The sequence below is a fragment of the Gopherus flavomarginatus genome, chromosome 2 (genome assembly GCF_025201925.1).
Source record: "Gopherus flavomarginatus isolate rGopFla2 chromosome 2, rGopFla2.mat.asm, whole genome shotgun sequence".
In the NCBI taxonomy this organism is placed as follows: Eukaryota; Metazoa; Chordata; order Testudines; family Testudinidae; genus Gopherus; species Gopherus flavomarginatus.
In genome coordinates, this window is record NC_066618.1 from 276899209 (window position 1) to 276923295 (window position 24087).

Sequence of the window (24087 nt, forward strand, 5' to 3'; positions counted from 1 at the left end):
TAGCCCAGTATCCTGCCTACCGACAGTGGCCAATGCCAGGTGCCCCAGAGGGAGTGAACCTAACAGGTAATGATCAAGTGATCTCTCTCCTGCCATCCATCTCCAACCTCTGACAAACAAACAGAAGCTAGGGACACCATTCTTTCCCCTCTTGGCTAATCACCATTAGTGGACTTAACCTCCATGAATTTATCCAGTTCTCTTTTAAACGCTGTTATAGTCCTAGTCTTCACAACCTCCTCAGGTAAAGAGTTCCACAAGTTGACTGTGCGCTGTGTGAAGAACTTCCTTTTATTTGTTTTAAACCTGCTGCCTATTAATTTCATTTGGTGACCCCTAGTTCTTTTATTATGGGAATAAGTAAATAACTTTTCCTTATTTACTTTCTCCACATCACTCATAATTTTATATACCCCTTAGTCTCCACTTTTCCAAGCTGAAAAGTCCTAGCCTCTTCAATCTCTCCTCATATGGGACCTTCTTCAAACCCCTAATCATTTTAGCTGCACTAGAAAAGGTTCAGAGAAGGCCCAGCATCTCTTTTTTGAGATGAAACGACCACATCTATACGCAGTGTTTAAGATGTGGGCATACCATTGATTTATATAAGGGCAATAATATATTCTCTGTCTTATTCTCTATCCCCTTTTTTAATGATTCCTAACATCCTGTTTGCTTTTTTGACTGCCTCTGCACACTGCGTGGACATCTTCAGAGAACTATCCACAATGACTCCAAAGATCTTTTTCCTCATTTGTTGTAGCTAAATTATATTGTATGTATAGTTGGGGTTATTTTTTCCAATGTGCATTACTTTACATTTATCCACATTAAATTTCATTTGCCATTTTGTTGCCCAATCACTCATTTTAATTTAATTTTAAATGAAGCTTCTTAAACATTTAAAAAGCCTTATTTACTTTACATACAATGATAGTTTAGTTATATATTATAGATTTATAGAAAGAGACCTTCTAAAAACGTTAAAATGTATTACTGGCATGCAAAATCTTAAATTAGAGAGAATAAATGAAGACTCAGCACACCACTTCTGAAAGGCTGCCGACCGCTGAGCTAGATAATGTAAAATGGCTTACTGTTGTTCTCAATATTAATCTTAGAAGTTTACCTTGGAGTATTTTATGGGCTTGGATACGAATTTGCTGTACAGAGACAAGAATCAAGTCATGCGCAAGAGTTCAGAGAAGAGCTTGCATTATGGAATCCCTTCCCCACAACCACAGGACAGACAGAAAAGGTAATAATTAACTGAGCGTCAGACACTGAAATAAATTTTGTAGTTTTTGCTCTCGCTGTGTTTATGTGCATGCGTGCGCATGGTCTCATGTTCATGTATATATTACACACGTAAGAGACAGACACAAACATGTATACATATATATTTACATACATATATATGTAACATGCACACATGCACATTTTCACAGTGCTTGAGCAAATGCAAACCTACCAAGTCAAGCATTTTCCCGTATGGCCCAGGTAGCAGAGCCGTATGAAGTAGGACAGTTTACAACTTTGAGTATCAGAACCAGACTATACAAAATGAACTGTATGCATTGCAGGTAACCTGTAAAATTGGAATTTACAGTAGATCAATAATCCAACAACCAGGCATCGCACTGAATCACTACACATTCAGCTTTTAATGTTGAAGGAGAAAACTTCAAAACAGTTGAACACTGAATAGTTATAAATTACAAAATTGCAAACTCTTTGGGAGCAAGGACTATGACTTTCCATGTCTGCATACAGTGTCTAACACATTTGGGGAGCAACCACAATTTAATTTTAAAGAAGGGAAAACAAACACATAGATTTTAAGCAATTTAATCAGACTCAGATTGATAAATATGTCACAACTGGGATTAGAACCCAGGTCTATTGACCCTCAACTCTGTGCTCATATCACTAGAGTGCTGCTTCCCTTAAATGTAATCACCATCCCACAAATACCTTTCCACTTTGTGTGTCAACTCTTAACCTGTGGAAAAACCATCTGAAAAATTCTATCAAGCCACTTCAAAATCTCTCCTTCTTAATTCATGCCAGCAGAATATCAGTCGACAGTGGCTAGCTGTTATGTTAAACTGTACAAATCATGCTTGTGTTACCTTGTCCTTCCTTCCCCACCTCACTTGTTTTTTTCCCTGCTGCCTGCTGTGTCATATCATTAACTAATATAATAAGATTTCTGGGGATCTGGTCTTTGCTTAGGGTTCCTCAATGCTAGTGGAAATATAAATAAACATATCCCTTTTTGTATATTGGTATTTACAACACCAGCTCTCCAAAGCCTGTAACAGCAATATAATTTTAAAGTCTCATAGGTAAGGCCTAAAAGAAACCCACATTAAGGACTGTCTGCTTTTTCCCTCTTACCTCCTGCTTCTTGATGCATTGTTTTCCTATAGAATGCAGATAATTTGTTTCTGTTCAACAGCACACACCAATAATATGACAAGATCCAACAGCAGGTATTTCATATAAAAGTGTTTATTGGGCAGGAGAGGTAGGGGGGAAACAGGCTGGTTTTAAAAAAAATCCTTCTTGGGCATTTTTGAACACTTTTTTCCTAGATGTAGCATCATTCATTCTCTCAGGAGTCCTTTAACAAAAACATTTGAAAATAAAATATTTAACCTAAATACAACCATTTTATAACAGAAAGCTGAATAAGATGCAAAATCCACCCAACAGTAGTAAACTGATACATGAAAATAAAAACAACAAAAAAACCCTACCTCTACGTACAACTAAGGAGAAAATATAAAAAGAATCAGTGATGGTTTTACTTGTATTGCCAAAAATTAAAAAAACTGAAGTTTTAAAACAAAATATTGGCTGAGTGAATTAGCATAACCAGACTGCATAAATCACAGCTAAAGACATCTGAATTCACTCAACTTTTAAAGTCTCAGACCTAGGTTAATGCAGTAATATATTTTTTTCCTGTAGATTCATGAACTGACATTGTAGATACTTCCCAAGTAAATTCACTTTAACAGGAGTATATTTTTTAATGTATACAGATTTCCAAAATGTTTTTAATTTCAGCAAAAGTCATTTTTTCCAATTTCATCTTACTTAATGAAAAAACTGCCTTTGCCAAAATAATTTACAAATTTTATTGTATTTTAAAAGCCTGATTAAGGGCAAAACATGCATTAAGTTTTTCTGCTAAAATTACAGAAACATAATTGCAGAATGCGATTATATTCAAAGGGTCGTGTCCATAATAAAAATCTGCAGCTTAAAAGAAGCTTGGAACTTTAAGAGTTTAGTATCTGAAAAAGGCAAATATTCTATGTACTATTTTTAAAACTCTGACATTACATTGCAATGGTTAAAGCAAGAAATAGCTCAACTGAAGATTATAGGAAAGCCTTTGTCTTCTCAGGAGGTCTATGCTTGGTTATACAATACTGTCTTGGAAACAGTGCTTCATCAGAGGTCTGGCAGTTGGCTTCTGTTTAAAATATACTTTGCCTCGTAACATTCATCAAAGGCATAAAACATAATTGAGTCTGGCAGTACACATGGACAGCATGATGTTCAGGGGGTTGCCAGTAGACATGGGGTCCTTATATAAAGAGCTGTTTTCTTTGTTTAAAAGGGAAAATGAGTGGGAGCTGGGGAGAAAGAACAGGGGAAAAGAATCTGACTCAGAACCATAAAATATTTTTTTGAATCCAATTCAGTTCAACTCCTGAATATACAAATAGAATGTTTCAAATTTGGATTGTGACACAGTTTCTGAATTGCTAAGGCAATTCATGCTTTCCTATTTTCATAGAAAAAGATAGAGGCTTTAGTTATATACATCCTTCTAAATGCTCTGTGAATGCCCTGGGTTGAGTTCTAGAAGTGCTCCCTTCAGTCCGAAAGTGATGGAGAGCGAATGGACCGTCCACTGGCTGGGCTGTTGGAGAAAGTGAAGGGCTCCTTCTCTTTTTCTTTGCTGTCATGTTTATGTTTATGCTTATGCTTATGTTTATGCTTTTTCTTCTTTTTCTTGTGCTCATGGTGGTGGTGGTGGTGATGATCACTGTGTTTTGAGGAATTGGATTCTTTGCTGAACACAGAGAGTGGAGCTGCTGCCACTGGAAGCATGTTCAGCTCTAGTGAAGACTGTTCTTTACCTAAGAAAGTTACAATTGGAATTTCAATTTTTACATTGTGATAAATTATTAACTCATAATTTAACATCAAAAAAGCTGTTGCTGAAATATAAGCTAGTATCTACATGTCTCCCATCATATTTGGCATTCTAATACACTCTATTAGTACACTGGTGCCATTACCTTCTGGTATTCCTAGACAAGCCTATAAGCACACTGACAGTTTCCATATTGTAGACTTAGTTCTTAGCAGTGTAGGTGGGATGTGCTACTCCTTGCTTCAAATGGTATAAATGTATCCCAGATGACAAGTGACTAGACAGCTAAGGAACTGCAAACATACCAATTTCAAGACACCAATTTTCCAACATAAAAGTTCAAAAACTTGATAAAATGTATGCAGTGAACAACTAGGGTGCTCGTGAAAAATTCTGGATATAACAATAGATAATGGACCACAATAATCAAAGTAATGATTGGTACTATTAAGAAGTTAAATTTCCTGTATGGGCTGATGTCAAACATTAGGCTCTGTATACAAAAACATGGATTTTTTTGATGCTGAACAGTGGAAATAAGCTGATTTTTCAAAATAAATTATTTAACATTCAAGCATTTCCTCTCTCTTCTGAATAATACAGACATTCAAAGTTTGTCATCTTAAATAAACAAAAATCCAAGTTATAATAATAGGATACCAACATTCTTTACAAATTAGGATTTTAAGCAATACAGGATAAGACCTCCAAGTAGATACAGGTCTGTTTCATCAACACAACAAGTCTGTTCTATATTCTGACTTTTTCTTTTATCTGTAGCATTTTACAGAATTGGAGAAATATTGTAGATTGGTCTTCCCAGGGAACCATGATTTGCTCTCTACCCACTGCAAAGGCAAAACTCAGTGTAACTGCCTCTGTCTTGGTACTCCAGTTTTCTTAGAAGACAAAACATTTCAGGAACCAACTTGGTATTTTCTCTCAATATGAATGACAATCATAGAGAAAGACTTAAAAAAGCTCAATCTATTTAGTATATCCAAGAAAAGATTAAGAGGTGATTTGATCACCACCTGTAAGTACCTACATGAGAGAAGATTACAGATAATACACTGGTTTTTAATCTAGCAGAAAAAAGCCCCTAAGATCTAATGTCTGGAAGCTGAAGCTTACTGAAGCAGGCTAGGAATAAGGTGCAAATTCTTAACAGTAAGAATGGATAATTAACCATTAGAACAATTTACCCAGGGTTATAATTTGATTCTCCATTACCTGAAGACTCGAATCCTTTCTAAAAAGCATGGTCTAGCTCGACCCCTAGATATGAGCTTGATGCAGGAATTACTGGGTGAAATTAAATTGCTTATGTTATGCAGGATGTCAGTTCAGATGACCACAGTGGTTCCTTTGGGCTTAAATTCTATGAATCTATGAACATTTTACAAACTTTAGTCCTGAACTCAGCAGAATAATATATACCTTACTACATTTGTTATCAGATAAAACCATTTAACATCACAATTCAAAGCAACTTTAATTTCTGATGTACTATTAACTCTATTATGGTATATACATGACATGCACACACTAAGACATTAATTGCTGACCTTAATGCATATTAGCCACATCACTTTTTACTCTACCCTGGATAGTTGCAATCCAAATCTGTAGGCCACTTGCCAGTTTACTGCAAAAATATAAGAGACTGCTTCATGACTATAGCTGTAACAATTCTTTATTTCTAATAATCTTAAATCTCTCAAAAGACCTCCCCTCTGAATCTACTTCTACTTCCTGAACCCATCCCTTTAAATTCTAGCTACTTTTTAGGCATCTAGAACAGCATGATTTCTGCCCCCAAGCTGCAAGCATACTGAAATACTCACTGTAGTGAACCTATAGCACAATGAAAAATGAACATGTCTGCTCAAGATATTAGAATATACTAGAACACCAACATTATGAACAACTAATTAAATGAACCATATTTCCCAACCAGCAGGAGGTGGCAGAATCATGTAACAACAGTGGCATCCCTTCACATGTTGATGCCTTCAGTGGTTTGAAGGACAAAAAGAAAATGATGCATCATACTGCAACTTATTCACTACTGCCATTTTGAGATATTCAATTTTATAAAGTTTTTGATTTTATGAATTCCTCAGTCCCAACTAGTTCATGAAACATGGGTAAAGAAGATTACGCTTTTGTTTACACTGCCTTCAGTGCACAAATATTTTACATGCACACAATGTTGTATACAAATATTTTATTTGCATGTTACACTGGCAAAGTATATCATGTATGTTAAAGGTTATTTATATGAACAATTCTATTACCACAGTACACAGTAAAATAAAGAGAGTATCAGATGAGCCCAATCTATAGACTTCAGCACCGACTATCTTGTAGGGGGGAGAGATTTTCAGATCCACGGTCTTGTTTCTGGCTCCCCTGTAACACTGCATGCCGCATTTCAGAGGGCTAAACGGCACAGCATACAAAGCATCTCTGATGCCAAAGCATACTTTTGATTCTTCCAAATGTGGAAGCGGAAGGGAACAGAGCAAGTACCGGAGGTAGTATGTTAATACTGATAAGCAAATGGCAAACATCCCTGAATGACAGGTCAGTGCTCCCCTATGAGAGAAGCATGAAAGACTAGCTGAAAGGTGCAACACGTTCAGGTCTCTGTCTTATTCTTCTGAGTTTGTTTTTATTTCAAAATTGTAGGTCTCAAGCTCTTATGACTGCAAAGAAAGCCTTCAAAACATAAAGCCAGTAAAATCAGTTCAGAAACAAATATCTGAGTTTGCAGAGAGCCTATCCCATAACAATAGCTCTGAAGTGTGAACTGACATTTATTTCAGTGAGTGCTAACTCAGATTTCAATGATACTTGAAATATCAACATTGTCAACTATATCACTGCTGTTCAGAGCACGTAAGAAAAGATCTACACCAGCATTTCCCAAAGTATGAGTTGTGCCCTTTAGGGGCAGAGGAAGAATTAAGGACTAACGAAGGAGGAACTGAAAATGTATATATTAAGACTTGTGTGCCTTTAAAACCATGTGGTAGGGAACGACTGGCTTCATTTTTCAGAGAAAGGGGCTCATCTTTCAAAAGTCTAGAAAACACTAAGACAAAATGACCTTCATTAAACTGATCACTGAACTGACCATCTAAGTGTTAGACTTCAAAATTAATGGCATCACTAATTTTTTCCTTCTTCAGTTGACCCAAAAACCTATATATTCATGGTTTTATCTGCCAACGACTTAAGGGAACCCCAATGATGATCATAGTGCAATCACCAAAAACAACTGGGGACTATTGTTACTATAGAAATAAGCGCAGATGGCACAGATTGCACCAAAACTTTGTATATTGTGATAAAAAAAATGAAATCAAGGCTGATTAGACTAGCTGAAATCCTTTCATACACTGTTCTTTAAAGACATTCAAAATTGAGCCAGTTTATGCCGCAGTCCTTGAATCTGACAACATTCACTTCCTTCACGCAGCTGCTTCATTGACAACAGATGTTTTTCAAAAATTCCAACAGCATCAACTCCCCAAAAGACATGATATTTGATACTGCCAAAGAGTGCTTTGAAGTCAATACAGGCATCATAAATGTGTCGTAAGAAGCCTGCCCAGGTGATTGAAGTAAGACAGCTGTAAAATGGACCTTTGTGAGGGATTAGAAGGACTACATCCATGTTAGGCATTGACCCACCCTAGACAGAAATCAATGTTGCACAAAAAGATCACCTTTTCATCCCCAGGATTCCCTATGATTAATGCTTACAGAAGGCCTGTATTAGCGACCTGCCAATCCGGGTGAGGAGGGCTAAATAATAATTCTTTCTAAGGTCATCAATTTTATTTCTATATTGGTCAAAGGGGAATTGCTGCAGGGAGACAATGCAATTTCTTCTCTCATGGAATAAGAATCTGAACCTATGTTTCCCACATAATAGCAAAAAACAGTAAAGTGGGAGAGCTCATCAATTCACTTCTGAAGTGGTTACTAGCATTCCTTGAAATAAAATATACAAATTCAGAATCCACTTGGCATTTTTCTTTGTTCTGGAGGTGCAGATTCCAACATAATTATTAGCTTTTCTCTGTTCCAACTAGTTGGGTAGGTGTGCAGAATTAGATTAAATTGCTAAATGAGATGAGACTCCTAGAACACCTAGTTAGTCAAACAGAATGTTACAAAGACTGCAGAGATATGATGCAAGAGAAGTAGCACAGATGGGAATACAGACTTCATTTTAAACTCGAACATTTATTTTAATATGGGTAAGCTTTATTCTGATAAACTTTAATCTTTTTTCCATCAAAATGAAAACTTTCAGAAACAAGCTGTTTGACTTATGTCCTAGCTCCTCAATATAAAGATTACTAAATTGTTTTGTTTGCGAAATAATTACAACATCTAGTCATAAGCTGTCCAATTTATTTTTAAATTTGCTGATGGATGAATGTTGAGGGGCTGTTAGGTTGCTAGGGTTATTTAAATCAATTTTTTACTTTGTGCTGAAATTTTGTAAACTGGTGACATAATACATCTCAAGAGACCTCAGAAAAGGCCATGTCAACTTCCTCAAAAGTAGTCTCCTGTTCTGTATTTGTATATTTTGGGGAGAACTGCAGACTTACAGCTTCTGTGCTACATAAAAGTGAAATCTTTTAAAACTTGCTGGCGTAAGTGAGACTTTTCCCGTTTGATGTTTGCTGAAGATCATCTAAATAGCACCTGACTTTTCGGAACGCTTTGGAAGGTGGCACTGGAAGACAGAGTGAGCAATGCTCAAAAGCATAAGAATGAAGGGTGGGGCCAAGAAGCCTTCTAGGTCAATGAGCCACCTGAGAGAAGACTGACCTTCCAGAATCCTGAAACTAATCACTCCGTCATCAACAAACAAGCTACGCCAGTCTTTGGACAGTCTCTCCCTGCACCCGAAGAAAACCCACTAACAAGAAGTGCTGTGTCAGCATTATCATTATCTGGCTCCTCAACCACAGTTCCAGCTCCTATTTCGTATGAGCCCAGAAAACCACAAAAGCTGAAGAGTTCAGAATTCCCCTGTTTTCGTGTTCTTCCATTTTCATTCTTGTCTTTTGTTTGTATTAGCTTGCATATGTCCCAACCCTTTTATTCTACAAACTTAGGGTGTGGTTGTATGTGTGCAACTCTGTAGCATCACCCATAAAGTCCACACAAGAAAGGCACCAGAAAGAGAGTTCCCCAAGTTTCTCCATGCCATAAAACAAAGCCTCTTAAAAATACTCATGAAATAAAGCATGTTTTGTCTTCAGTGGGTCCTAAGAATTTAAAGCTGGCAGCTGTGAACTGCCAAACAAGATTGGCAAACTTCTTCTTGTCAAAGGGCTCTTTTAAGGCCTGTATTGTAATTTCTCTGCACAGGAGAGGGATGAAAAGGGTTACTCATCACACAAGAATTGAAATCTAAGGAGGAAGCTTTGTAATTGACTCTGAAATTGTGGTTCAGACATTAGATCATTCGGTTTCAGTATTTGACTGACTTAGTAAAATTCTTTAGTTGGGATTTATAACCAAACAGACAGCCACATCCTTAGAGCCCTTCTTAGAATATTATAAGAATTATCTGTTGTATTAATTTGGTGATTGAACTAATTTGATTATTTATTTCCAAACCAATATTGATACTAATGTGGTAATTTTATCTTGATATAATAGTTGTATTTCTTTAATTTTAGTTTAGTATTATTAACAATAGTTTAGGTTTGGTAATATGTTCTCTTGATTTTTTTTAATATTTTGTTTGTCTAATAGCTTTATTAAAATTTATAAAAAGATAATGAGCCATATTTCTTTCAATAAGCCAAGTTGGTCCAGAGTCCTTGAGGACCTGTGTGGACATTAGTTTGTCAGTCTAAAAGCCCGACCAGTCCCCTCTAATTACCCTAGAACAATAAATCATTCTCTCAGTGAAATTAGCAGTTGCAACAGAATATGAGATTTGCACACGTCTTCCTGGCACAATGTATTTGTGACTCCCTGTAAGATCACAGATGAATGTCTTAGTCATAGTGTGACTTTTATCTAGAATGTTTACATTATTGTTATAGCAACTTTCACACACTTTCTTCTACAGGACCTGGAAATGTCATTCTTCATGAAGGACAGAATGGCTATTAGCCCAATATACATTATGCTATTTCAGTGCTATACTGGCTCCAACAGAATCTCAAAGCCTAAAAGCCACCAGATTCGAAACAAGCATATTTTAGACAATAAAATTATCCCATGCATACTGCATACTTAGATAATATGTATTAAAGCTAGTCTACCACAATTACAGAAAAGGTTTCCAGCTTAAAAAGGCTAAGCAAAAACAAGCCTCTGCCAATGCTGCTATCGTGTTCTGAGAAACAAGAATTACCACATATAACTACTTGCATTGTTAAGTACCTTGGTGCAGTGCAGGTGATCCTGTCTCTCTCTAGTGGCTGATCCTTGTCACTATAACAGCATGCTATTTACTCACAGCTGACTGAGGGCTTGTCTGTCTACATGGTGTGTTAGTGCACACCAACTGGGGTGTAAGTTCTTGTGCATACCAGTGTATTGTGGACACTGCTAGTGGACAATAAAGTTCTCTAGTGCACCTTAACATAGTACAGGCTATACCTACATGCACTAAGGAACTGTTAGTGCATGCCAGCAGGGTCCACACAAATCAGTGAGCATGCGACACGCTGGTGCCCACCCACTAGAATTTACACCCCAGTTGGTGTGCACTAACATACTGTTACGGCAAGCCTTGAGTTAATTCATTTTGCTCAAGTAGCAGGGATTTGTACTCTTGATACAGGTCCCAGGTTGAATTTCCACTGATAACCATGGTGTCTGTACACATGCAGCCATGTTATATTGAATTTGTACATCAAACTGATCTTCAATAGACAATTTGTTACAGTGCAGAGATTTGTGGATCTTACCACAGACTCAAGTATATTGTCATAAATGCATTATTTAAAGATATAGCTAAAGTACTTTCCTTCTATACTTTGAGACAATATTTGCTCCATTCTGTCACAAGTTCCAAATAATTCCAGCAACTTTTCATTTTCTAGCTAAATGAACCATGTTCTGAACTGTTATAGTGGTGATAAACAAGAATGGGGAAAAATATAAATGAAGGTTCAAGATCATCAAACATAACCTGGTGACTAGGTTTCTATCACATAGCCTGCAGGTAGAACTTATGTGGGCCACTGGATAGGAAAACAGTGGTTTACAAGAAACAGCAGAGGGGCCATTTTTATTATTCTGGAGAAGTGAGGGAGTCAGTAGAACTTATGATGTTTTTCCAACAGGGTGTGCCTTTTCTAATCATTGCTACACCTACTTAAAGTGTAGTGATGTCAGGACAGTAACTACCAGTATAAAGAAATTACATCTTGTTACTCAACAGATATGCTCCTTATATGCTTTCTGAATCTCATCTGCTTATTTACTTTTTATTTTTGCAGAGTCAATATAACTAAGAGAAACTAAACTGCATACTATTGTACATTGTGAAAAGGATGATTAACTAAAGTTCTAATTATTATGGGTGATGATGTGCTGAGCCAGAAAAGCTGAACCCAGACAATGTGCAGGGGTCACATTTAGGGAAAAAAAATGTTTTACTTATAAACTTATTTACTTCAGTTTATAAGTAAAGTGAAAAAAAATTGTCTGGAATCACTGACACAAATGTGCAATCCTGTGATACAATTTTTACAGTGACTGATTTTAGAGTATGACTACACTTTAAGAGAAGTGAAATATGAAAGTAAATAGATTCTATTTTAAGCTTGTCTGATGTAAAAGCTAATCCGACTGAAAGGACTACCTAATATAAAGGACACTTTTCTATTTCACCGAATTCATCTGTGCAATATAGTGTATTAGTCACTCTTCAGTCTTAAATGTGACATGAAGGCTGGTGTTTACATTAGAAAGAATGAGTGCAAAGTCTTGAAATTTTTGTGATCTTTTAAGACTGACGGTGGAACATTGCCACTGTTCTTGATGATTTAATAGCAAATAAAAATTCTGTTTTTCATATTAGAAATCTGATCTTGAATGACTTCAGATGCTCAGAAAAGGCTTCTGTTGATTCTCTCAAAGCTGCTGTACTTAGGGAAGAACTATAATTAACATAACAGCAAGTTTAAAAGATAGTTCACATACTTGAATTTTCTGGGTTTAATTCCTTTTTGTAAGATGCATAGAAGCATTCATGGTTTGAACAGCATACAAAAAATCATTATTGTATTTAGGGCATTTTTAACATATGTTTGAAAACATTTTCCAAGTGAAGCTGAACTATGAAAGGTGCTGTAATTAATTATAGCATTAAACACTGAAATCCTATTTTTTCACAGAATAACCAGCTGTAGTGCAAGCCTCCCTTTACTATCCTGGTTGTGGGTCTTAATCCTGACCTCATAGGGCCACCTTTATGGGTAAAAGGATACAACAGAAAGCTTGAAAACAGTAATATAATAAAGAAAATCAAATTTACATGGTTTTCTGTAAGACACAGTAACATGGAGAAATTTGTGTTTCAGTCCAATTTATTATCCTGTGGGGAAATCAATCAAAAAGCATGCTGAATATTACTCACAAATAGATATGGCAGCATTCAAAGCCAGCACAAACTCTCTCTTTCCAGCTGCTATTTACAAAGCTAGAACTGTGTTTGGCTATTCCCTAACGTTTTGTAAGAGCTGATGTGAGTCTGACCCACAGCTCTGAGAGGAGAGACTGTGTATCGACTAAGACCTCACTATTTTTTCAGGGTACCTTGGTTTGGAGATGACATGAGAGCCCTGATATCTACTAATAAGATGCTCTATTTTATCACCTCCATCAAAAGCCATTTCAACACCATCAACAGTTGAAGTATGCTTACTCTGTGCCAGTCCTGCAATAATTCAAATCATTCTGAAAGTCCCCTGAAAATCTTGGCTGTAAAGACTCATTGATATCTCTGGAAAACTGAGAAAATTGCATTTGGAAGCAATTCTATTTAGATATGGTACGTAATTTCCTTATTTGTTTATTATTTGAGCTCATCTGCCCTTATTGCTCAGCTGAACTTCATATGTCTCTGTTTGTACCAAAAAGAAGAAAAAGGTGAAGTTTTAAAAGCAAAGGCTATTTTTAATAAAACTGTCCCTAGCAGTATAAATCAAGGAAGAGAAAATAAGAAAAAATATGCTAAGATCAAACTGTCTCAAAATACAGTACTATATGCAGTGTAGTTGTAGCTGTGTTGGTCACATGATATTAGAGATACAAGGTGGGTTAGGTAATCCTCACCCACCTTGTCTCTCAAAATACATTGATTTTCAAAGGCTTTTAAGTGAGTCCTATGCACTTTCAGAGGCAAAGATAATGTCTGATTTCTCAGTGACATAAGAAACGAAGTGTATTTCATCTGTTCTAAATATATAAATAGCAGGGCTAAGTGCGTCATTCAGCACATAAATCTCAAATTAACATTTCTGTCCGTTATAGAGCTATATAAGTAATGGCCAACTGGCCCTCGTTCTACTCTGATTCAGAATACACTCATTCTGAACCTCAGCATACTTAATATGGAACAACATTAGAGCATGGAGCTGGCTGATGGAGAGTCCCGTAAGTCCCATTTGTGAACAATTTGGCACAGTTTTGCAAAGTTTCTTGTTTATGACTTTATATCCCATAGTAAGTAAAATAATAGAAAATAAAATGTTGCAAAACATCACATAGAAGTTATAAATACTAACACTCAACAGATCAGCTTCATACGCTAATGAGTATTGGTGGTAGCTGACACGCCCCAGCACACACCATGCTTTGCAATAACAGCAGAAAAGGAGGGATGGATAATGCCAGTCTATAAAAAGGAGAATAAAGACAACCCTGGGAATTTCAGACTAGTCAGCTTAACTTCAGTAACCAGAAAGATAATGGAGCAAATAAGCAATCAATTTGAAAACACCTAGAAGATAATAAGAGATAAGTAACAGTCAACATGGATTTGTCAAGATCAAATAGTGTCCAACCAACCCAATAGCTTTTTTTGACAAGATAACAAGCCTTGTGGATGGGGGGATGTGGCAGACATAGTATATCTTGACTTTAGTAAGGCTTTTGATACTGTCTCACATGATCTTCTCATAAACAAACTAGGGAAATATAACTGAGATGGAGCTACTATAAGGTGGATGCATAACTGGTTTGAAAATTGTTCCCAGAGAGTGGTTCACAGTCAAGATGGAAGAGCATATCAGGGGTCTCAAAGGGATCGGTCCAGTGTCCAGTTCTGTTAAATATCTTCATCAATGATTTAGATAATGACAGAGCTTATATCTATAGTTTCTGGATGACACCAATGTGAGAGGCGTTGCAAGTGATTTGGAGGATAAGATTAAAATTCAAAATGATCGGGACAAACTGGAGAAATGGACTCAAGAAAATAGGATGAAATCCAATAAGGACAAATGTAAAGTACTCCACTTAGGAATCAACAATCAATTGCACACAAACAAAATGGGAAAAGACTTGCCTAGGAAGGAGTACTGCAGAAAGGGATCTGGGGTTTATAGTGGATCATAAGCTAATTATGAGTCAACAGCATAACCCTGTTGCAAAAAAAGTAAACATGATTCTGAGATGTTGTGATGGTGTGCACTCACCTCTCGTGAGCGCCTCCTGGCGGCCAGGTGCAAACCTGTACTCTTTCCTTTTCTTGGCACCCCCTGTTGGCCATTGTCTTCATCAGGCAGGTCTTCTATGGCTCAGCCCTCTGGCTAAGTCACCCAGTCAATATGCATAAACTAACCTCTTTTGGGGTAAAAGGTCCAACAGGGTCTGTCTCTGACCCCTTACTGGTGCTGGCAGGCCAGTCTCTGGGCTCAGTTATCAGCCCCTTCTGGGCTAGCTTTAAGTCTGTCCCTGTCCTGTCACAGAGCAGTGCCACCAGGGCTTCATCCCTGCAGATTTTTTGTCCCAGCAGTTCTCAATGACTCAGCTCTCCTATCCAGCCAGGTCACCTCTCAAGTTCAGTCCTCTTCTGGGGGTTTCAACAAATACTTGGCTCCTCTCTAGGATCTAGAGATCTGTCCTTAACCCCTTAAAATTCTAGCCCCTTTCTTGGGCTTCTAAACAACACTTGTCCCCTTTTCAGGGCTTTGGCCACTCTACCAGTAGCTGGTGGTGGGACCTGGGCCCACCCCCACAACTCTGGGTCCCAACCCAGGGACCCCACAGTACCACCACATGCTGCTTCCTTTTGATAGTTGCTGTTGCTGCACTCCCTGGGCCACTTCCCACTTCATCCCTACCACAGGCTGAAGTTCTCTGTCTGTTCCCTGATTGAGCAGGGTCTCTCCCAGGCCTCCTTGCCTGGAGAGTTTTACAGCCTTCCAGTCCTTCCTAACCCTTCTGGTCCCAGCCAGTAACGGAACTGCTCAGGCCCTGCAGCTTCTTTTATCTGAGCCTGCTGAGCTCTGATTCGATGTTTCCCTGCAGCTTTTGTAGGCAGGCCTAGAGGACCTACCTTTACTGCTCCTTTCCAGGGGCGCGGTGTGGTAGGACTGCGAGGCCTCCAGCAGGGAGCCTCAAAGGGCCTGGTACAGCCCATCACAGATGTATTAGCAGGAGTGTTGTAAGCAAACCATGAGAAAAAACAGTTACCCACCTTTTAGTAACTGTTGTTCTTCGAGATGTGTTGTTCATGTCCATTCCAAGCAGGTGTGCGCATGCCGCGTGTACGCCAGCCGGAAGATTTTCCCCTAGCAGCGTCCGTAGGGTCGGCCCTGGCGTCCCCTGGAGCCCTATAAAGGGGCCCGCCAACCCTCCACCCCCTCAGTTCCTTCTTGTCGGCACTCCGACAGAGGGGCAGTAGGGTGGGTATTGGAATGGACATGAACAACACATCTCGAAGAACAACAGTTACTAAAAGGTAGGTAACTGTTTTTTCTTCTTCAAGTGGTTGTTCATGTCCATTCCAAGCAGGTGACTCACAAGCCTGAACCCAGGTGGTGGGGTCAGAGTTCACTGCTGACTGGAGTACTGCATGACTGAAGGCTGCATCATCCCTAGCCTGGTGCGGGATGGCACAGTGCGATGAGAACGTGTGGATGGAGGACCACGTGGCCGTTCTCCAAATCTCCTGAGTCGAGATCTGAGCCAGGAATGCCGCAGAGGAGGCCTGCGCCCTAGTGGAGTGGGCCGTGACCGGAGGGACAGGGGTCTTAGCTACGCTGTAGCATTCCTGGATGCTGGTCGCAATCCACGAAGAGATTCGCTGACAGGAGACCGGGAGCTCTTTCATCCTATCCGCCACTGCGATGAAGAGCTGAGTCGAGCATCTGAACGGCCTGGTACGCTCGATGTAAAAGGCCAAGGCCCTGAGGACATCCAGGGAATGTAACCTCTGCTCCTCACTGGAAGAGTGTGGTTTTGGATAAAACACCGGCAGAAAGATATCTTGTCCCATGTGGAACTGTGAGACGACCTTGGGGAGGAAGGCCGGGTGAGGTCTAAGTTGGACCTTGTCCTTATAAAAGACAGTGTACGGGGGCTCAGATGTTAATGCCCTGAGCTCTGACACCCTCCTGGCCGAGGTGATCGCCACCAGGAAGGCGGTCTTATACGACAAGTACAACAGGGAGCACGAAGCCAGAGGCTCAAAGGGAGGTCCCGAGAGGGCGGAGAGGATCAGATTCAGGTCCCAGGCAGGAGCTGGCTGACGAACATGCGGAAACAGCCTGTCCATACCCTTTAGGAAACGCCCAACCAGCGGGTTTGCAAACACCGAGGTACCCACCTCTCCCGGATGGCCGACAAGTGAACACGAATTGAGGAGAGGGAGAGGCCCAGTTGTCTGGGGTGGAGCAAAAATAGTCTAGGTTAATAGGGATTGGGACCCCCAGTGGATTGTGACCTCACTGACCCGACCATATGGAGAAGCGCTTCCATTTGGCCAGGTAGGTGGCTCTAGTTGATGGTTTCCTACTACCGAGCAGCACTTGTCTGACCTGCTAGGAGCACTGCATCTCCATCGAGTTCAGCCATGGAGCATCCAGGCTGTGAGGTGGAGAGATTCCAGGTGCGGGTGGCGGAGGGAGCCCCGGTCCTGCGTGATCAGGTCCGGAAGCAGGGGCAGCGTCAGGGGCGCCTGAACGGACATGTGCAGGAGTGACGTGTACTAATGTTGGCGTGGCCACGCCGGAGCTATCAGGATTACCCGTGCGTGGTCCCTGCGGATCTTCAAAATCACCCTGTGTATCAGGGGGATTGGAGGAAAGGAGTAGAGCAGACCGACCCCCCAAGACTGGAGGAAGACGTCTGACAGAGACCCCTGACTGCAGTCCAGAAGGGAGCAGAATCATCGGCACTTTCTGTTTTCCCTCGAGGTGAACAGGTCTAACTGGGAAAAGCCCCAGAGCTGCAAGAGTGAGCGTACCACATCCTGTCGGAGGGATCACTTGTGACCCCGGAACGAGTGGCTGAGGGTGTCCGCCTGGCCGTTCTGCTCCCCCGGAAGGTAGAACACCATCAGGTGGGTAGCACTGTGAACGCAGAAATCCCACAACGCGAGGGCTTTCCTGCACAGGGGAGACGAGCGTGCACCCCCGTTTGTCGATATAAAAGACTGCCAACGTATTGTCCGAGAGGACTGAAACACATCTGCCGGCCAGGTGGGACCAGAAGGTCAAACAAGCCAGGCGAACCGCTCTCAGCTCCCTGACATTGATATGCAACTCGAGGTCCTCCAGCGACCACAAGCCCTGCGTCCTGAGGTTTCCCAGGTGCGCTCCCCAACCCCGATCCGAGGCATCTGTTACCAGGGAGAGGGAGGGTTGAGGGGAAGCGAAGGGGACGCCCATGCACACTTTCTGCGGGTTGACTCACCACCGTAGCAAGCTTAGCACCAAGTGGGGAATGGACACCACTGAGTCCAAGGGGTCCCTGGCTGGGCGGTACACTGTCGCTAATCAGGGACTGTAGCGGACGAAGCCGGAGTCTGGCATGGTTTACCACATAGGTGTACGCCGCCATGTGACCCAACAGCCGGAGGCAGATCCACGCCGTGGTAATCGGGGCACGTTGCAGTCTGAGGATGAACTCGGAAATCGTGAGGGAACCTGGATTCTGGAAGGTATGCTCTGGCATGGGTGGAGTCCGCCCCTATGAATTCTATTTGTTGCATAGGAGACAGGGTGGACTTGGCTTCGTTCAAGAGGAGGCCGAGATTGAGAAAGGTCTGCCTGATGAACACCACCTGGGCCTCCACCTGCTCCTTGGTGCGGCCCTTTATAAGCCAATCGTCCAAGTAGGGGAATACCTGGATGCCCCGCCTGCGCAGGAAGGCTGCCACAACTGCCATGAACTTCATGAAGACCCTTGGGGCAGCTGACAGGCCGAACAGGAGCACCGTGAACTGCAGATGGGCGTTGGCCACGCTGAACCTGAGGTACCGACGGTGTCGAGGAATTAAGGCGATGTGGAAACAAGTGTCCTTTAAGTCGAGAGAGGGTGGCATATCAATCTCCTGGATCCAGGGAGGGAATGATCGAGGACAGGGAGACCATGCGGAACTTGAGCTTTCGTACGAACTTGTTCAGCCACCGCAAGTCCAGGATGGGTCTCAGGTCCCCTTTCGCCTTCGGTATTAGGAAATATCGGAAGTAGAAGCCTTTGCCCCTGAGCTCCCGAAGGACTTCCTCCACCGCTCCTGCCTCCAATGGGAGACTTCACTTTTTGAATTAGAAGTTGCTCGTGAGATGGGTCCCTGAAGAGGGACGGGGAGGGGGGCTGGTGGGGTGGGAGGGAGGAGAACTGGATAGAATATCCCCTCTCTACCATGCGGAGCACCCAGCTGTCCGACGTGATTCGGGACCAGGCACGGCAGAAGGTGGACAGATGTGACCCAAAGGCAGGGGTAGAAGGATCCAGAGTCTTGATAGGTAAGTCGCCCTCGACCATACCATCAAACAGGGGGCCTAGGCCTCAATGATGGTCTCGACTGACCGGACGCCTGGCCAGAGGGGTGGCGTTGGTGACGCCTCCTGCCATTTCTGCCCCACCTGCACCCCAGCTCCTGGCGAGTCTGAGGCTGGTAGGAGCGTGGGGCCGCCTGCGGCCTAAACTGTCTGCGCTGGGTCGCAGGGGTATGCAAGCCCAGCGAGCGAAGCGTGGCCCTCGAGTCCTTTAGGCTATGGAGACGTTTGTCCATCTTTTCTGAAAACAGCATCTGCCTCTTGAAGGGGAGGTCTTGAATGGTCTGCTGAACCTCATAGGGAAGGCCCGAGACCTGAAGCCAGGCTCCCCACCTCATGACCAGGGCCGTGGCCAGGGTGCGCGAGGCTAAGTCCACTGCATCTAGGGAAGCCTGGAGATAGGCTCGGGAGATCAGTTTCCCCTCCTCCACCAGGGCCGAAAACTCTGACCTTGAGTCCTGGGGAAGGAGCTCCGTAAACTTCGACATGGTTGAACATGTATTATGACCATATCGGCTTATGATTGCCTGTTGGTTGGCAATACGGAGTTGTAGGCCTGCCGTAGAGACCTCTTTGGTAGAAAAGTGTTCAAGTCTTTTGGTGTCCCTGCTCTTTGGTGTTGACCCCTGAAATCCTTGACGCTCCCGTTGGCTGGCTGCGTCCACCACCAGGGAGTCCAGGGGTAGAGTGGGTGTACAAGTGTTCGTGCTCTTTAGAGGGGACGAAATAACGCCACTCTCTTCTCTTGGCATTAGGGCCCAGTGAGGCTGGCATTTGCCATAAGGGGCAGGACGTATCCGCTATGGTCTTGATCAACGGGAGAGCCACCCTGGATGGCCCTGAGGGAGCCAGGACGTCTACCACCAGATCCGAGTCCACTTCGATTTCCTCAGCCTGAATTGCGAGGCTCTGAGCTGCTCGCCGGAGCAGTTGTTGGAGGATTCGAATATCCTCCAGGGCCAGTGCCGCAGCCGTGCCGGAGACCGCTTCGTCTGGGGAGGAAGATGAGGAAATTACTTTGATCAGCCCTTCCTCAGGTGCATGCAGCCCTTCGGGGTCCTGCGGCACACGGTACTGTGGTTGCAGGGCCGGTTCCGATTCTAAATGCGGCACTGCGACCGGTACCGGGGTCACCAGTGAGCGGCTTGGCGTATTGGGCGGTGCCTGTTGAGCCTAAGTAAACTAACTATATACAAACTATATACACGAACTATACATGAGGATAGGACACTGCTAACTTGCAAAGTGCAAGAGAAGTTACAGCTAGCCGTCACCGGCAGTAAGAAGGAACTGAGGGGGTGGAGGGTTGGCAGGCCCCTTTATAGGGCGCCGTAGTGGCGCCACTCCAGGGGGCGCCAGGGCCAACCCTACGGACGCTGCTAGGGGAAAATCTTCCGGCTGGCGTGCATGCGGTGCGCACACACCTACTGTGAATGGACATGAACAACCACTCAAAGAAGTAGTAATTCTTCCACCTACTTCACACTGATAAGGCCTTAGATGGAGTACTGCGTCCAGTTCCGGACACCACATTTTGGGAAAGATGTGGACAAACTGGATAAAGTCCAGAGGAGAACAATAAAAATGATTAAAGGTCTAGAATACACCACCTCTGAAGAAAGATTGAAAAAATTGGGTTTGTTTAGTCTGGAGAATAGAAGACTGAGGGAGGACAAGATAACAGTTTTCAAGCATAAAGAAGGTTGTTAAAAAGGAGGAGGGTGAAAACTGTTCTTGTTAACCTCTGAGGACAGGACAAAGAAGTATTGGGCTTAAATTGCAGCGAGGGTGGTTTAGGTTTGACATTAGGAAAAGCTTACTAATTATCAGGGTAGTTAAGCACTGGACCAAATTTCCTAGGGGCGCTGTGGAATCTCCATCATTGGAGGTTTTTAAGAACAGGTTAGACAAACACCTGTCAGGAATGGTCTAGTTATTACATAGCCCTGACCAGAGGTCCCTGCCAGTACTACAAGTTTTATGACTAGCCATGACACTGCTCTTGCACTTAAATGCTTACTGCCCTTCTATATACTATACTTTAAAAGGTAAACATTGCAAATCACCTTTCAGAGTTCAGCAAAGTTATGGAAAAATATTGGTAATTGTTTATGGGACATGCTAGAAGAATCAGAAATCAAAAATTAACTAGTGTTGGCCAGTTACTGAATTTCTCTCTGTTAATGACAGAGAACGGAAGTTTAGTAGGGAACTTTGCTTAAGGTTTTCAAGAAATATCTAAGAATAATACTTAGAGCAGGGGTCCCGAACGCGGTGCCCGCGGGCGCCATAGCGCCCATCGGGGCATTCATGTGCACCCATCCACTGGCCGTCGGACAAGCAGCCGCCGAAATGCCACCGAGAAGTGGTAACATCAAGAAGCACTAGTGCCAAAATTCCGCTGAATTTCGGCGTTCACGCCTCTTGATGACACTCCTTCATGGCGGCATTTCAGCCGTGATCCCTCTTGACGTTGCCACTTCACGGCAGCATTTTGGCAGCTACCTCTCCAGTGGCCACGGTCCTCGGCGGCTAGTCGTCTGGCACCCGCCCCAATGAAAAGGTTGGGGACCACTGACTTAGAGGTAAAAATCCAGAGAAGACGAGTAACAGAACTCTACAAGATAATTGTCTAAAGGACAGGAAATAAAAAGGTAGTCACAGATGGAAACTTTTCAAGTTTAAAACAGTCATAAGTATCTCTGAGGCCAGTTTGAGTATCTTTATTACTAGAAGTAATCCAGTGATAACTTATTCAGATTGGCCACACTATACATTTGTTGCTAGAATACATTTGCTTCTGTTTTATTGTTATCTTCTATTTAAAAATGTTTTTTGTAACCTAATACAGTCAGAAACCAACTTTCCCAAAACACTGACTGGGTCTATTTTTCTTCTCCCTAACTTTGTTTCTCTGACTTCAGTTTATTTTATTATTTTAATTTGCATTTTTTTCTAAGCATAACATATTTCCTTATTAAGAAATGTATCAAAAATATACAACCAGAACACAGTAATATATATTTAAATGATCTAGTCTTGAATACCTAATGACATATAAGATGCACAGAAACCATTCTACACTTGCTTTTTATCCACACTCAAACATTTACTAAAGTGATTCGGAAGGGAAAAGCTGCAGAACACCACTTTCACAGGTTGAGACTAATATACTGTCTGTGATCTGCAAATTAACCTATTCATACCTGGTGTTGATGGTCTCTCCAACATATTCAAATGATGGTAGATAAAAGCTTGACTATCATGAACAGTGTCCATATCAATTTCCTCCTCTTCCTGAGAGTTTGAGAACTAAAACACCAGCAAGAAATATGTAAAAATAAGGTAATGTTAATAATTAACTCTAACAGGTTTTATTTTTCTGGGGAAAGGAAGCAAATTTTTGTCACTGATAAGGAATATATAATATAGACATTTTGCTCATGATCCTTCTAATCTACAGTGGAAATAGCATGAACATTTAGAACATTAATTGGCAGCTTCACTCCCTGTGAGCCAATAAAGAACCCGATGGGAGATGATTTTGCCAAAGTAATCACAACAACTACCTTACACATATGCACAGCATGCTTTAGGCTACATCTGTTAGAAAACTCAGCGAAAGACTTTACTGTTATACTAAATACCCTACACATAGTTAAAGTTGAATTGCCATTTTCTTACTCTGATTTTTAGTTTGACTTTACTGTCTTCATTCTTCTCTGGTATCTGCCCTGGCTCCAATGGGGACCCAAGTGGCATATCAGCCTTCCTCTTCACCCCTGGCTGATGAACAGAAACGTTGGATGCTGTTTCTTTAACAAGATGATCATCCTCCTGAAGCAGCATTTAAAGATTAAAATTAGAAGACAGCAAAAGCATATTTAAATCTAAAAGTGACATAATGGTTGAAAACACACTTCAGTTGAACAGAATCTTCCCCATAGTTGAGGCAAAAAAATATTCCCTAAAACCTTTCATGGACTTGTGCCAACCTCTCCTACAAACATACTTTCTCTTTACTTCAATCCTTGCTCCCTCTGCATATCAAGAACTGGCCTCTCTTCTGTCCCTTCTCACAATCATGGTACTGTTGGTGTGCAACAAATCTCTGCAGCTCCTGAAAAGCCTTCCTATGTATATATGCCTCACTAACTCTCTTCATTTCAAATCTCAGTTGAAAATTATCATAGATTCTGATCTAAACAAAGGATTTAGAGTAATCTTCTTCAGAGGTTAAATTTAAAAGCTAATACTAATTTTGTTGTATAAAAGTCAAATATAATGGTTATGCCCTTGATTTCCTTTTAGATGTCATACTAGCTTTTCTCCAAAAAGAAGGTGTGTAAGACCCCTTTGAAAATTACTGCTTAGATTAACCAAAATAAAGGTAAGAAGAGGAACATGAAAATAAATGTATAAGTCTAATGAGTTCCAAACTACAGAGTTATAGGCATTAAAAAGGAGAAAGGACTTCCAAAGTACAATGAAAACACAAAATAAAATACAGGAAAAGACAAACACACTTACAGAAATAGACACTAGCCCTTTCTAAAACCTAGACAAAAGTAAGGCCTACCATAGCTTTTTCTCCAAACCATTAGAAGCATCTACTACTATACTAAGGTGGTGTACTCCTTCAGAATCAGGGGTGTCCCACACCAATCACGTGACTATAAATGCATGCTTGCTAGAATTCAAACTTCAGCCTTGGAAACCTACCTCCTCCCACAGGAGATTCCAGAGCAACAATAATTTAACAATTCTCATTCTCAAACAACTCATGCTCACAGAACATGCAAACCTCAAAAGACAATCCACTCAACCTAGATATCCTCTAGCATCTATCAGAAATTCTTTTTACTTCACACAACTATATTTTTATCCTTGGTCAGGCCT

General features: G+C 41.4%; 1 protein-coding gene across 3 annotated transcripts in view; it reads right to left on the reverse strand.

Annotated features, from left to right (window-relative positions):
• Positions 1-2496: 2496 nt before the first annotated feature.
• Positions 2497-24087, reverse strand: part of TAF2 (TATA-box binding protein associated factor 2) — a 112233-nt gene continuing 90642 nt past the window's right edge. For 2 of the 3 annotated variants that reach the window (XM_050940611.1, XM_050940613.1), the window contains exons 24-26: positions 22873-23025; positions 22395-22500; positions 2497-4160 (exon numbers count right to left, since the gene is read on the reverse strand). In XM_050940611.1, the coding sequence (XP_050796568.1) occupies positions 3895-4160; positions 22395-22500; positions 22873-23025 (525 nt within the window). In that variant the 3' untranslated portion in view covers positions 2497-3894. Of the gene's footprint in view, positions 4161-5726; positions 5826-22394; positions 22501-22872; positions 23026-24087 lie in introns of those variants that run through there. The other variant, XM_050940612.1, reaches the window with a different exon arrangement.